Source organism: Staurois parvus, unplaced genomic scaffold (assembly GCF_062004578.1).
Source record: "Staurois parvus isolate SC_StPar_1 unplaced genomic scaffold, SC_StPar_1.0 ptg000154l, whole genome shotgun sequence".
NCBI lineage: Eukaryota > Metazoa > Chordata > Amphibia > Anura > Ranidae > Staurois > Staurois parvus.
In genome coordinates this window covers 14590683-14603958 of record NW_028317950.1, presented here as the reverse complement: position 1 = coordinate 14603958, position 13276 = coordinate 14590683, and the positions used below count along the sequence as shown (strand labels likewise).

General features: G+C 41.9%; 1 protein-coding gene across 1 annotated transcript in view; it reads right to left on the bottom strand.

Moving 5' to 3' along the window:
• Positions 1 to 7288: 7288 nt before the first annotated feature.
• Positions 7289 to 13276, bottom strand: part of TSC1 (TSC complex subunit 1) — a 78799-nt gene continuing 72811 nt past the window's right edge. Inside the window, exon 22 of the mRNA XM_089675083.1 lies at positions 7289 to 12744. Coding sequence (XP_089531209.1) covers positions 12216 to 12744 — 529 coding nt within the window. The 3' untranslated portion in view covers positions 7289 to 12215. The remainder of the gene's footprint in view (positions 12745 to 13276) is intronic.

Below are 13276 nucleotides of genomic sequence, written 5' to 3'. Positions count from 1 at the left end.
ACCGAGCACGTTCTGCTTTATGGGTTGTTAGTTGACACCCGGAGGTAGGCCGGTGTAAACAGACAAGTCCATTTACACCTGCCAGTCCATAGGGCTGAACAGGCTATCTGCAAAACCAATAGGCAAACCTGATCAGAACGGCCATGTGACAGAGGCCTTCCTGTCTTAGGGAGTCTATCTATGGAGAAGCAACAGAGCCCTTGGACAGCATCATTGTCTGAAGTAATGTTAGATGGAATAGTAGGTTTAGATCGATTCCAGCCTAACAGCTTCTAATGTACCTGTAAGGAAGCCAGGGTCAAATGAGGCAAGCAGTGTTAATATACTGTAGGATATTTCTCAGAGACAAGAGAACAGCTATCACCCTGAGCAATGTTCTGTGTTTCCTGTAGGCTGTCTAGCATGCATGCCACCAGGTTCTTGCATCTCCTCTCCAGTGATGCAGCATTTCTGGACGAAAGTATTGGGGAATTTACAGTTAGGTCCATATATATATATTTGGACACAGGCACAATTTTAGTTTTTATTTTTTTAAGGTATTTACCAAAACATATTTAAGATGTAGTTATATAATGGATATGAGCTTAACGTGCACACTCTCAGGTTTAATTTGAGGGTATGTACAGTTGCAAGAAAAAGTATGTGAACCCCTTGGGATTACGTGCAGTTTTGCATGAATTGGGCATAAAATTTGCTCTGAACGTCATCTAAGTCACAATAATAGAAGAACACAGTCTGCTGAACATAATACTACACAAACATTAGATGCTGCCATGGTTTAATTGCACATAACATGTAAACATTCACATTGCAGGGAGGAAAACGTATGTGAGGCCCTAGCTTAATGACTTCTCCCAGAGCTAATTGGAGCCAGGAGTGAGCCAACCTTGACTCCAATCAGTGTGATATTGGATGTGTTGCTGACAGCTGTCCTGCCCTTAAAAAAAATACACACCTGTTTTGGGTTTACTGGTTTCAAGAAGCACTGTCTGATGTTAACCATGCCTCACAGAAAAGAGCTCTCAGAAGACCTACGATCAAGAATTGTTGACTTGCATGAAGCTGGAAAGGGTTACAAAAGTATCTCCAAAAGCCTTGATGTTCATTGTCCACGGTAAGACAGACTGTCTACAAATGGAGGAAGTTTCGCACTGTTGCTACTCTCCCTAGGCGTGGTCGTCCTGTAAAAATGACTGCAAGAGCACAGCGCAGAATGCTGCATGAGGTAAAGAAGAATCCCAGAGTGTCAGCTAAAGACCTACAGAAATCTCTGGCACATACTAACATTTTTGTTGACACATCTACAATAAGGAAAACATTAAACAAGAATGGAGTACATGGGAGGACACCACGGAGGAAGCCATTGCTGTCCAAAAAGAATATTGCAGCACGTTTGAAGTTTGCAAAAGAGCACCTGAATGTTCCACAGCACTACTGGCAAAATATACTGTGGACAGATGAAACCAAGATTGAGTTGTTTGGGAAGAACACACAACACTATGTGTGGAGAAAAAAAGGCACAGCACACCAACATCAAAACCTCATCCCCACTGTAAAACATGGCGGAGGGAGCATCATGGTTTGGGGCTGCTTTGCTGCCTCAGGGCCTGGACGGATTGTTGTCATTGATGGGAAAATGAATTCCAGAGTTTATCAAGACATTTTTCAGGAAAAACGTACAACCATCTGTCCGCCAACTGCAGCTCCGCAGAGGATGGGTGATGCAACAGGACAATGACACAAAGCATACAAGTAATTCAACAAAACAATGGCTGCAACAGCACAGAATACGCCTTCTGGAGTGGCCCAGTCAGAGTCCTGATCTCAACCCGATTGAAATGCTGTGGCATGACCTTAAGAGAGCGATTCACACCAGACAAGAATATTGCTACACTGAAACAGTTTTGTGAAGAGGAGTGGTCCAAAATTACTCCAGATCGTTGTGCAGGTCTGATCTGCAACTACAGGAAACGTTTGGTTGAGGTTATTGCTGCCAAAGGAGGGTCAACCAGTTATTAAGTCCAAAGGTTCACATACTTTTTCCTCCCTGCACTGTGAATGTTTACATGTTATGTGCAATTAAACCATGGCAACATCTAATGTTTGTGTAGTATTATGTTCAGCAGACTGTGTTCTTCTATTGTTGTGACTTAGATGACGTTCAGAGCACATTTTATGCCCAATTCATGCAAAACTCCACGTAATCCCAAGGGGTTCACACACTTTTTCTTGCAACTGTACATCCAAATTGGAGGAAGGGTTTAGGAATTACAGCTGTTAAGAGTAACCATCCCCCCCTTTTTCAAGGAACCAAAAGTAATTGGACAATTGAATATAATCCTAAATAAAATGTTAATTTGTAATATTTTGTTGCGAATCCTTTACTGGCAATGACTGCCTGAAGTCTGGGACCCATGGACATTATCAAAGACTGGGTTTCCTCCTTTCTGATGCTTTGCCAGGCTCTAATTGCAGCGGTCTTCAGTTCTTTGTTTGTGGTTCTTTCTGCCTTTAGTTTTGCCTTCAGCAAGTGAAATACATGCTTAATTTGGTTGAGTTCAGGTGATTGACTCAGCCATTGCAGAATATTCCACTTCTTTTCCTTCAAAAGCTCCCATGTTTTGGATCATTGTCCATCTGTACTGTGAAGCGCCGTCCAATCAACTTTGCTGCATTTGGCTGAATCTCGGCTGACAGTATATCTCTAAACACTGCAGAATTCATCCGGCTGCTTCTGTCACATCATCAATCATCATCATAAACATCAATGACACAGTGCCACTGGAAGCCATGCATGCCCATGCCACCACACTGCCTCCACCATGTTTTACAGATGACATTGTGTGCTTTGGATCATGAGCTGCTCCAAGCCTTCTCCACACTTTTTCTTCCCATCATTCTGCTACAGATTGATCTTCGTTTCATCCGTCCAAATGCTTTTCCAGAACTGGTCTGGATTTTTTTTCCAAAGTCTAATCTGGTTTTTCTGTTCTTCAGGCTTATGAATGGTTTGCACCTTGTGACAAACCCTCTGTATTTGCTCTCATGAAGTCTTCTCTTGATTGTAGACTTTGACAATGATACGCCCACCTCCTGGAGAGTGTCCTTCACTTATCTGGATGTTGTGAATGGGTTTTTCTTTACCATAGAGGGATCCTGCGATCATCCACCACTGTTGTCTTCTGTGGATGTCCATACCTTATTATGTTGCTGAGCTCACCCGTGCATTCTTCTTTCCTCAGAATGTACCAAACTGTTGATTTGGCTACTCCTAATGTTGCTGCTCTCTGATGGATTTGTTTAGCTTTTGAAGCCTTACAATGGCCTGTTTCCTTTGAACACATGATGTATTGTCACAGCAATAGATTCCAAATGCAAATACCACACTTGGAATCAACTCCAGACCTTTTATCTGCTTAACTGATGAAGAAATAACGAAGGAGTAGCCCACACCTGGCCATGAAATAGCTTTTGATTTAATTGTCCAATTACTTTTGGTCCCTTGAAAAAGTGGGGATGGCTAATTTTAAGAGCTGTAATTTCTAAACCCATCCTCCAATTTGGATGTACATACCCTTAAATTATACCCGAGAGTGTGCACTTTCAGCCCATATCCATGATATAACTATAGCTTGAAAATGTTTTGGTAAATATCTGAAAAAATCTAAAATTGTGCCTTTATCCAAATATATATGGAGCTAACTGTAGTTCTGCTTTAACCAATTTGGTTAAATAAGGGACGGACAGAATCATGTACATAGCTAAGAAAAATTTAAAACCAGACAATGAACAAATTTGTAAAATGAGGCATATATATATTAAGGCACAAAAAAACAACCCAAAAAAGCCACAAGACCAAAAAACTCTTACCCTTCACAGCCAAGGAAGCTGCCATCTTTGGCTTGGTGAGATCTGCAGATGCCATGGTGCTGCAAATGTGTTCAGTTGACGCCGAACATTTGATGGCTTGACAGTTTGCTGAATAGTATAAAGCACCTGGGAGTTATTCACAGCATGCTTGGAATGTAACAGTTTTGGATGATCATTAAAGCACTAGGTTTAGTCTCACTTTAAATGTAATCCTGTATCAAAATGTAAGATAATCATGTGCTGAAGACCTGTCCTATATAATCCCCATTTATCAAATTTTCAGATATATACTGTATCCCATAGTTTTCAAAAATCAATATATAAACCGTATATTCACCACACGTGTGATGTGACTATATAAAAAACCTAACACCTAAAAAAGTGCACAATAAAATCACTCACCTAAATACATAAAATGTGTAAGCATGCAGCTGCCCTAATAGTGAAAAATCCAATAATCACCTCATGAAACAAATAACAGCAGCGCATAAAAATAAAAACATAATAAAGTGAAAATATGATACAGAATATAACACTTCAATAAATATGTCAAATGATTTAAATATTTGTGTATAATTCCACCAACTGAAAAATTAAAATTGTGATGAAGTACAAAGTCCTTATTGATCCACCAAGATCACAACATAACCATGACACTAGTTTAGTCACCTGTCAGCGTAGTACAGATCATCAAAAAGGCACCCTTTGATAAAGTCAGCTGACTGAACACGTGTCGGTTGAGCCGCACAACATATTTTGTAATGAGGAATCGAACTTGCATCCCCCGTTGGACGTTATGCATCGCTCGCGAGGAGGATCGGATGAGACGCTCGCTCCATGTGATATACAGATACCCTTTATGGTTATTTTGGCATGCTTTCATTTATTTTGTGAGTGCAAAACTTTCTATCCAATAAATGGTTTTTAATGGATTCATGCTATGAGTTTCCTTTCACATCTTTCCCTAATTACAGAGTGTAATAGTTTGGAGGTTGTCCTGCCATCATATCAGTCTCTTAATTGATGAAGGGCTTGTTGATTGATCTGTACTACGCTGACACTTACCAGATATCGTGGCCCATCCAAACCTGATCGGCAATATCACTTGTGGTAAGTGCCACTGAATTGGGGGAGGTTTTTCTCTGGAGTACATGGTGATATTTGAGTGTATTTTATTGAACCAATTATCGTTATGTTGCTCACGTGGTGATCTTGGTGGATCAATAAGGACTTTGTGTATAAGTCCACCAACTGAAAAATGAAAAATTGTGATGAAGTACAAATATTTAAATCATTTGACATCTTTATTGAAGTGTTATATTTTATGTCATATTTTCACTTTGCTATTGTGTTTTATAATATTTTTTGTGCTGCTTTTATTTGTCATATCCCATAGTTATTTTAATAAATCTATATAGCGCAAAAGGAAACCCAGTGGTGATCAAATACCACCAAAATAAAGCTCTGTCTACAAAAATTATTATTTTTTTGTTTGTGTTGCATGACTAATTCTCAAAGTGCGACAGTCCTAAAAGATGAAAATTTGGCCTGTAATGGAAGGGAGTGAATGTATCTGGACTTTAAGTGGTTAAAATAGAACTATAGGCAAAACTCCCCCCATTTTGGATAGAGCAAGGGAGGGTTAAAACCCCTGATTTTTTTTTTTTTCCTTCACTTTGGCTATGGGACAAGAAGTAAAGGGAGATCTCTGCAATAGGACACAAACAGAAAGAGTGGAAATCCCTGCAAATTAAGGGAATTCTTTGGGAACCCCTGATCAATAGAACTAGTGTTCCCATTGGAAGACTTCCCCTCTACCATTATCTTTGAAAGTGAAAGTAAAGTATATTCCCAAATTTTTGGTTCTCCCCAGAAAAGTAATAAATAGCCAAGTAGAAGGTAAATGTCCCTAACGGGGGCACAGACTGCAATAAAAACCGACAGGTGCTCAAATCCCTCTCCGCTCTATCAAAAAAAAGGAGAGAAGTTTTGCCTTTACTTATACTTTAAAACAGCAATTGAGAGAGAATCCCTGATTGTCACCAGAACTAGTGTCCCCATTGGAAGAGATCACCACTATTCCTGTTCTGGGGCCAACAGACAGCAAAAAATCCTGACAGGTGTACTAATCCTTCTCCAGCCTATGAGGAAAAAAAAAATGAAAGTTTTGCCTTTAGTTATACTTTTAGGCCTCTTTTACACGAAAGGTCTGATCAGGTCAGAGGGTAGTAGAGTGTAAAAGGACAGCAAAATCTGTTTACCCCTGACCACCCATAGAGCAGACACAGACCTGTCATCTGCCTGCTCTAATCAGTAAAATAGATCCCCTGCAGATAAAACATGAGGTCCTCCCTGAGTGAAAGGTGTCATGGAAATTACAGGTTGAACTTTAAATGTGTCATATATTAGTGTTATTCATATGTCTCTCGTGTGGCTTAATTAAAGCTCTGAAGGCTGCAATTGGGCCATGCGCATTTACAATGTATATATTAAAGTACTCAGCTCGGTAATGGATGAGATGGCAGATCTGCGCTTATAGACCGGCGTGTATACCACCACGGCATTCGATGCGAAGGCCGCGGGCATGTATCCACATATCAGCAGCATAGTACCACATGGACTTCGTATAGCCAGGCTCCGGGCAGTGCTAACTCCGCATGTAGGCTCATGTATATCTTACAAACCACTACCGACCTGAACTCTATCTGGATGGATGTGTTTTAATAAAGATCGTATCGGGCCCATTCAGATACAGACTGACACTGTTTAATCTAAGGGATGCTTGTACAGAGAATGTACATACTACTAGGAGCTGATAGGATGGGAAGTTTGCTCTCCACCGAGAGCTCATGGGAGAGGGGAGAAGTGGTTTCCAGTATAGATAAGAGGAAATGCTACACTCCAAACAGGATGTACATTCTGTGTATAGACACTCCCTATACATTATTCTGTGGGAGGGGATTGACCTGGGGGGGGGCGTGTGTGTGCTTGTAATGTAATAAAACAGGAGGCTGGGGTTGAAGCCAGGCTCACAGTGAATTCCAACTGCAACCTGAGAGTGTCGTGCGATCATTCCTGGGTAACGGGAGCTCCATTTTCCCCACATCTCAACAGAGCTAAACCAGTTGGAGGCGCAGGAATCATGGAGTTTAGCTGCAGTCACAGTAAGCGAGATTCGCACAGCTTTATGGGGGATTTCTGCGCCTCCAACTGCGAGTACTCACGGTAAGGAGAAATTCGTTAAAAGCGAATTTCCAAGACAAAAAGGGACCCAAGTGCAGTAACCTGAAAAAACACAGTTAGAACCCCATGCAGTCCACTGGTTTGTCTTTAAAAATGTAAATTCTGAGTGGCTGCAGTTGTAAACTAGAATAACAGTTATTGAAAAAGGTGTTCCCACATAAGAAACAAGCAATACTAGTGCAAAACAATAACTTGCTTTATTTGTTCACAGTTAAAACACAAGCAAATAGTCTTAAACATTTCTGGGCATCCTGGTTTGGGGCTGCTTCGGCCCAACATACAGTTTCTGTAGCCAGTCCACCTGCTAGCAGAACATGTGGATTCAATATGAACTGCGGCCTGCTGGACAGTGACTGGGAACGGCAAGAATGCGATATGTCTTTCGGGCGAAAAAAAGGGAGGTATTTTTTTTTTGGGGGGGGGGGGGGGGGGGGGGGAGGAGATGACAGGAAAAAAAAAAAAAAAAAAAAGCTGTGCAGTGGAAATTGTTAAACACTGACTCGCAATTAGCATACAGCTGAGAAAGCAATTGTGAATGCTTGAACATGGTCACTTGAATAAGGTGGCAATATACAAAATTATATCCAAGCAGAAAAAAAAAGGTTGAACTGCAGTATGTATCTTCCAATCATGTGAAGTATTCAGTCAACATTTGAAGGTCCAGTGCAAAAAAAAAAAACAAAAAACCAAAATACAGCATGAATATGATCATACTGAGGTATTTCAGCCAGAACTGATTTCTTTGTTCAACTGCACTATACCTGTAAAAAAGTCAGGCTGGTGGTTGAGAACCTGACAACCAACTCAGACAGCCTGTCATCCTTACTGTTGTTGCTGCCAAAGAACTGGGCTAAGGTCCACTCCAAGACATCCAAATAAGCATTCCTGAGAGCTGCCATAATTTTGGTTATGAACCAACCCTACTAAAACTGGCATCATCTGATTGCCTTAGGATGCAGAAAGGAGGACAAGCTATCTTTGCTGGCTATCAGGCATTAGGGCCATTTACAACTAACCCAAAGTGCAGAGGAAGGCTGGATGGGACACTTCATTAGAGGAGGAAATTAGTCTGGCATGTTCTGGGCTCATTTTAACAGTGAAAAACAATTGTGACTGGATATCTGCAAGGTTTTGATAATAACTGGCAGCTCTGTGAGGACTCCTATTACATTGACTGCATAAACTGGTCTAATCTTTGGGGAAAAAAAAAAAAAAGAAGAAGGAGGACAGTGGGCCGCCTATGTTATATTCATCTGAAAGAACAACTGAATTCCCAGCGTAGACATTTTTCCACCTCCAACTATCACTGGGAGATTGTGACAGTTACAAGCGGCAAATGCAACTTGTCTAGCCTGGATGGTGGACCTTCAGAAAGAAATTACCTCAATGAGAAAAAATAAAAAAAAAGGAAAAAACAAAAAACCACACACACTTGAGACGTGTCCAGCAAGATTTTGCAATCCATTTTAAACGGTTTAGAAAACGGCTTAAACAAAATTGCTATCAGGCTTATCCATCAAGGCAGGTCAAGTGGCAATAAGGATATGTAAAAAGGAAGCAACTCCTGGAGACCCAAAGCCATTTAATGCATACTTAAATGACCGTTTCAATTTTGCAGTACTTTGCTAAGATCATTCCTGAAAAATAAACATCACGAGGTGGTCATCAGCACACGAGGTGATGCTCGCATTGGAATGACATATGCCAAAGGAAGAAGTGAGTGGCACAGAATTTAGAAGTTTAAGATTTCCAATAGCGTGTGCTCCTGGCGTTCATGTGCTCCTGGGGTTCATGTGCTCCTGGGGTTCATGTGCTCCTGGGGTTCATGTGCTCCAAGAACACAGTAAGGGGACACAACTTCATTTAAAGCAGAAATCCAGCTGTCACCTTAACACAGATCTTTTGGACCAAACCAACTTTCACTAACAGATACGTATGCCGTTGTAGCTGTATAAATTATATGTAGCATTAGCTATATACAGTATACAATGCTATGTTCTGGCAGCATGACTGGGAATTCTTGTCCCACTCCCAGAACACACAAAATAAATCTCCCAAAAAACGACTTGGACTGAGCGCTGCTCAGGAATTCAGAGGGAGCTTTGTACTTTCTGAATGAGGTTTCCTCTGATTGGCTGAGGTAGAGATTGTGACAATCAGCCTGCCTCTTCATCTCAGCCAGAGGAAGCTTTTTATTAGTTAGTAAAATACAAGGCTTCCAGTGAATGGCTGAGCATGCTCAGACTGACCATTTTGCTCCCAGAGTGGGACAGCACTGTATACTTACACTTAGACTTTATACAGCCTTCCCAGTGGGCACATCTGATAGTGAAGGTAATAGTTTGTTTGGACCAGCTTGGTCCAAACTATTTTCAAGTGACAAGAGAGCTAGAGTTAGGCTTTAAAGAGGAGATCTTCAGCCCAGGCATTTTTTTGGGATTCAATATCACTAGTTAGTATACAGTGAGGTATGTAATGCTTTCTGTAGACACACTTACCATACACCCAACAATGGCATGGTGGTCAGTAAGTCGAGGGAATTCACCTCAGTATAGGCAGAGAAAGCAATAGACATCTGTAAAGGGTTTCCAACCCTTCCCCCCACCTACACAAAACAAGCACAAAGTTCTGGCAAAAGCTCCACTTTGAGGAACATGAAAAGTTGACTTTAAAGTGTAAAGGCCAACATTACCAGGTGCTTGCCTTTGTCTTCAGGTCAAGACACTAGTTACCTGCAGATTACGAAAAAACAGCTACTTAACAGACATCATGTATCTGCACTTGTTTTCAGATCAGTGTCTGTGTTAATGACTTCGATTTAGATTAAGCCTGAGCCCCCCCTTCACATACTAAAACCATGTCCCCCTGTCATTCGGCTGTCAAATCCTTGAGCCTCAGCAGCCAGTAGAATGCTCTGCCATTTCACAGTTGAACAACACAGGGTGGGTTCATAGCCAAGCAAAAAAAAAGGGCTTTATATACACTGGGCCATATATCAAGACCCTATATAAAACCTGGGCCTAAGATCCCAGACACAATGCCACAGATCTGAGGACGAGAACAGATATTCGATAACACAAGGTGTCTGCACACCTCAGCAAACACAACAGGTTCACTTTAAATATACAGGTCAAAAGCAACAGGTCCTGCAGCTCAGGAGAGACTACATCCTCATTGCACTGCCTCAATGCATAAGGTGTGTGTGAGATATACTGAAACATCTTTAGGGAACAGAGGGGCCTATGGATATAACTGAAACCAGCTTCTAATGCTCTCTGGCATATTGGTGGATTATTGACATTTAAAAAAATGTAATAGTGTGTTTTAGTGTAGTACCAATTTCCAGGTTTCTCTCTTAACCTGCAGGTTTGAAAAGAAAAAAAACAAAAAACAAACCTGACATATGAGAAATAACTGCTTTTTCTACAGATTTAATCATACATAGGGCCAAGAGTTATCTAAGCGGTTTCAAAATGTAGTGTCTAAATCAAAAAGTGTGTCAAAGTGCATCAAAAACCTTAAGCGCTTAATGTACAGACTAAATGCCTTGAATCTGTTCCTAGTTTTTGAATGGCTTCTTTCTCTGCCCTAGGGCTTACTGCAGAATGAAATGACAGAGGAACCAAAATGCTAACTCAGCTTGTTGCAAAGAAACAGGCCACAATTACTGGGCAGGTCCACACAAAATTGGTACATCTACTCTGGAACCAGTGGCTTCTCATATCTTTCAGAATCTACATCCCTGAACAACCCCTCAAGCTATTTACAAGAATCTGTTGCTCCACGTTAGAGAATTTTTACTTTCTGTATATTATGAAGAATGAAGCCAGACCTAGGAGACAGAAGGAGCAACCAGACTCCAAGAAGAAAAAAAAACAAAAAACCCTACAATAGTCACCGGAGTCACAGAGATACAAGAAACCATGGGGTGACCTAGGCCCCTTTAACTCAGACAAGAGAAAGTAGTTCATAAAAGAACCTTAACCTGTGCCTTGCCCATAACACAGCAAAGCAAAATGTTCACTCTAATGCTGGTATTGCTAGCGGTCCACACTTGCCTTTCTGCACTGTACAGTCAACCTGGTGCACAGAGAAGAAACCCTGTGAAAAGCTGCAAATCAAGACTTGGATTTTACAGGGGATGAGGAGCCTTTCCCCACACCAATGTGAAAACATTGAGTGCAAGAGAGGCTACCCTACAAGTCTCAGAGCATGTGAGAAAGTACCAGTCACATGCTTCTTCATACCTAGAAGTACCCAGTATTTTCCTTTTCTCCCAGTGGCTGATCAGTACAGTGGAAGAGTGAGGCTACAGCATGTATATGCAGCTATTACAGTGAACCTCTTGCGTTCCCTGAATGGACAAAGCAAGGGTTTGCTTTAACTTGGTTGTGTGGCAGAAAATAAAGTGTCTTGTGATTGAAGATAAACCCAGAAAAAAAAGCGGTTGGTCCCTTGTGACATTTTGGCATCCAACTAAAAATTTAAGGCCACTTCTAACAAGCATTATGCTGGGCTAAGCTGCCATTTTCCAGCGCCAGGAAAGAGGGGAGGGCTAGAAGACGCTGGATGAGATCTCATCACTTGGAGGATGAACATGGCATTGTTGACAAATATAATGTTCCTTGCAGTATGTAAATATTCAGGCTGCCCGGATTAGAGAAAAAAAAATAATATCCATGATCACTGAAATCTCTCATCCCAGTGAGCAAGACCAGCACATGGATACAAGTCATGACATCCAAACAGGGCTACGGTCTTAGTTCGGACTGGACAGTGTAGGAAAAATGTATGTGCTTGGACCAGGGAACCCGCATTATTTAGCCAATGTTGGGTCTAAATTTTACAGAGAAGAGTGGAAGAAAAAAAGGTTTACTGTGGAAGGGGAAGTTGGGCTGTAGTTGAGATGATGGGGGGGGGGGGAAGGAAAAAAAGTGGGGTGTGACGTAATGAGATTTCATCCCTTCCAGTTCTGATGGTCCGCTACTGTTGCGCTGCAGAAGTAGTGAAACTTTTCCTGAAAGTTCAGATACCTTTTGATTAGAGACCGTAGTGAGAGGGAAAGTAACACTGCTCGCCTCCCAACTGTGGTCATGATGTGTCTAATCATAGTCCATTATCTGGAAATCCCGCACACTTGAGGGGCCAGGATTAACAGCGGATGAGCTCACAGCTCTGGCCTCAGATCCAGGTCCCTGACATAGCTCGGTCTTCAGGATCTCCGAGAGACTGCTGATCCCTTCCTCATCACAATGGCTCTCGCTTTTGTTACGAAACAGTTCCCGGGCCCGGATGCCTAGTAAACTCTTGGCATTTGGATAAGAACCAACAGTCACAGGACCTCCAGAAGGTAGCTCCAGCAGCTCTCTCCTACTAAGCGGTGGATTAGATCCCCCTTTCTCTGGTGTGGACAGGTTGCTGCTGCTTCCACTGCGACTGCTTCCACTGCGACTGCTTCCACTGCGACTGCTTCCACTGCGACTGCTTCCACTGCGACTGCTTCCACTGCGACTGCTTCCTCCGCTGCTTAAGACACTGGTGTGCATGGAAGGGTTGGCATCATTGCTACCATTCAGCTCTTCTCTGATGGAATCATCAGGACTGGAAACTGCTGGGCAATCCACATCATGTCTGCAACACCACAAAAGAATAAAAGGAAAATTCACATTTCAAATAAATAGCAAGCTTTGATTTAAAGTAATCCCAACTCCAGGCATGATCTCAAGTGATCCTGTCAGAACTTTCATCAGCTGAACACATCATTAAAATGTAAGACATTAGTGCAGGAGGATTCCCTTCTCATGTGACATTCAGTCCCCCTATTTCTCACTAAGAGGCGCTGCAGTTTTCTTCACCCTCTCGCACTTCTGGAAGTGTTTGAGGCATTCTCAACCTGAATCTATACTACAGCTGCTCTTTCACTATCCTGACCTCAGTCCTGATGTCACTGGGGCTTCTGGCACTTTCTTGTGAACCCTCACAGGGCATTTTGTTTTCTCAGCACAGATTGATATTGCAGACAATGCCTTTGTCAGAGTTTCATTCTGCCACTGGGGGATTCTGCCATCAATAATGAGTTCTCCACATCCACCCCCCACCTCTTCCTTTCAATTGGCCAGTCAGGCTGTAAGAAAATTCCAGTGCAACCCTCTTGGTCAGTCAC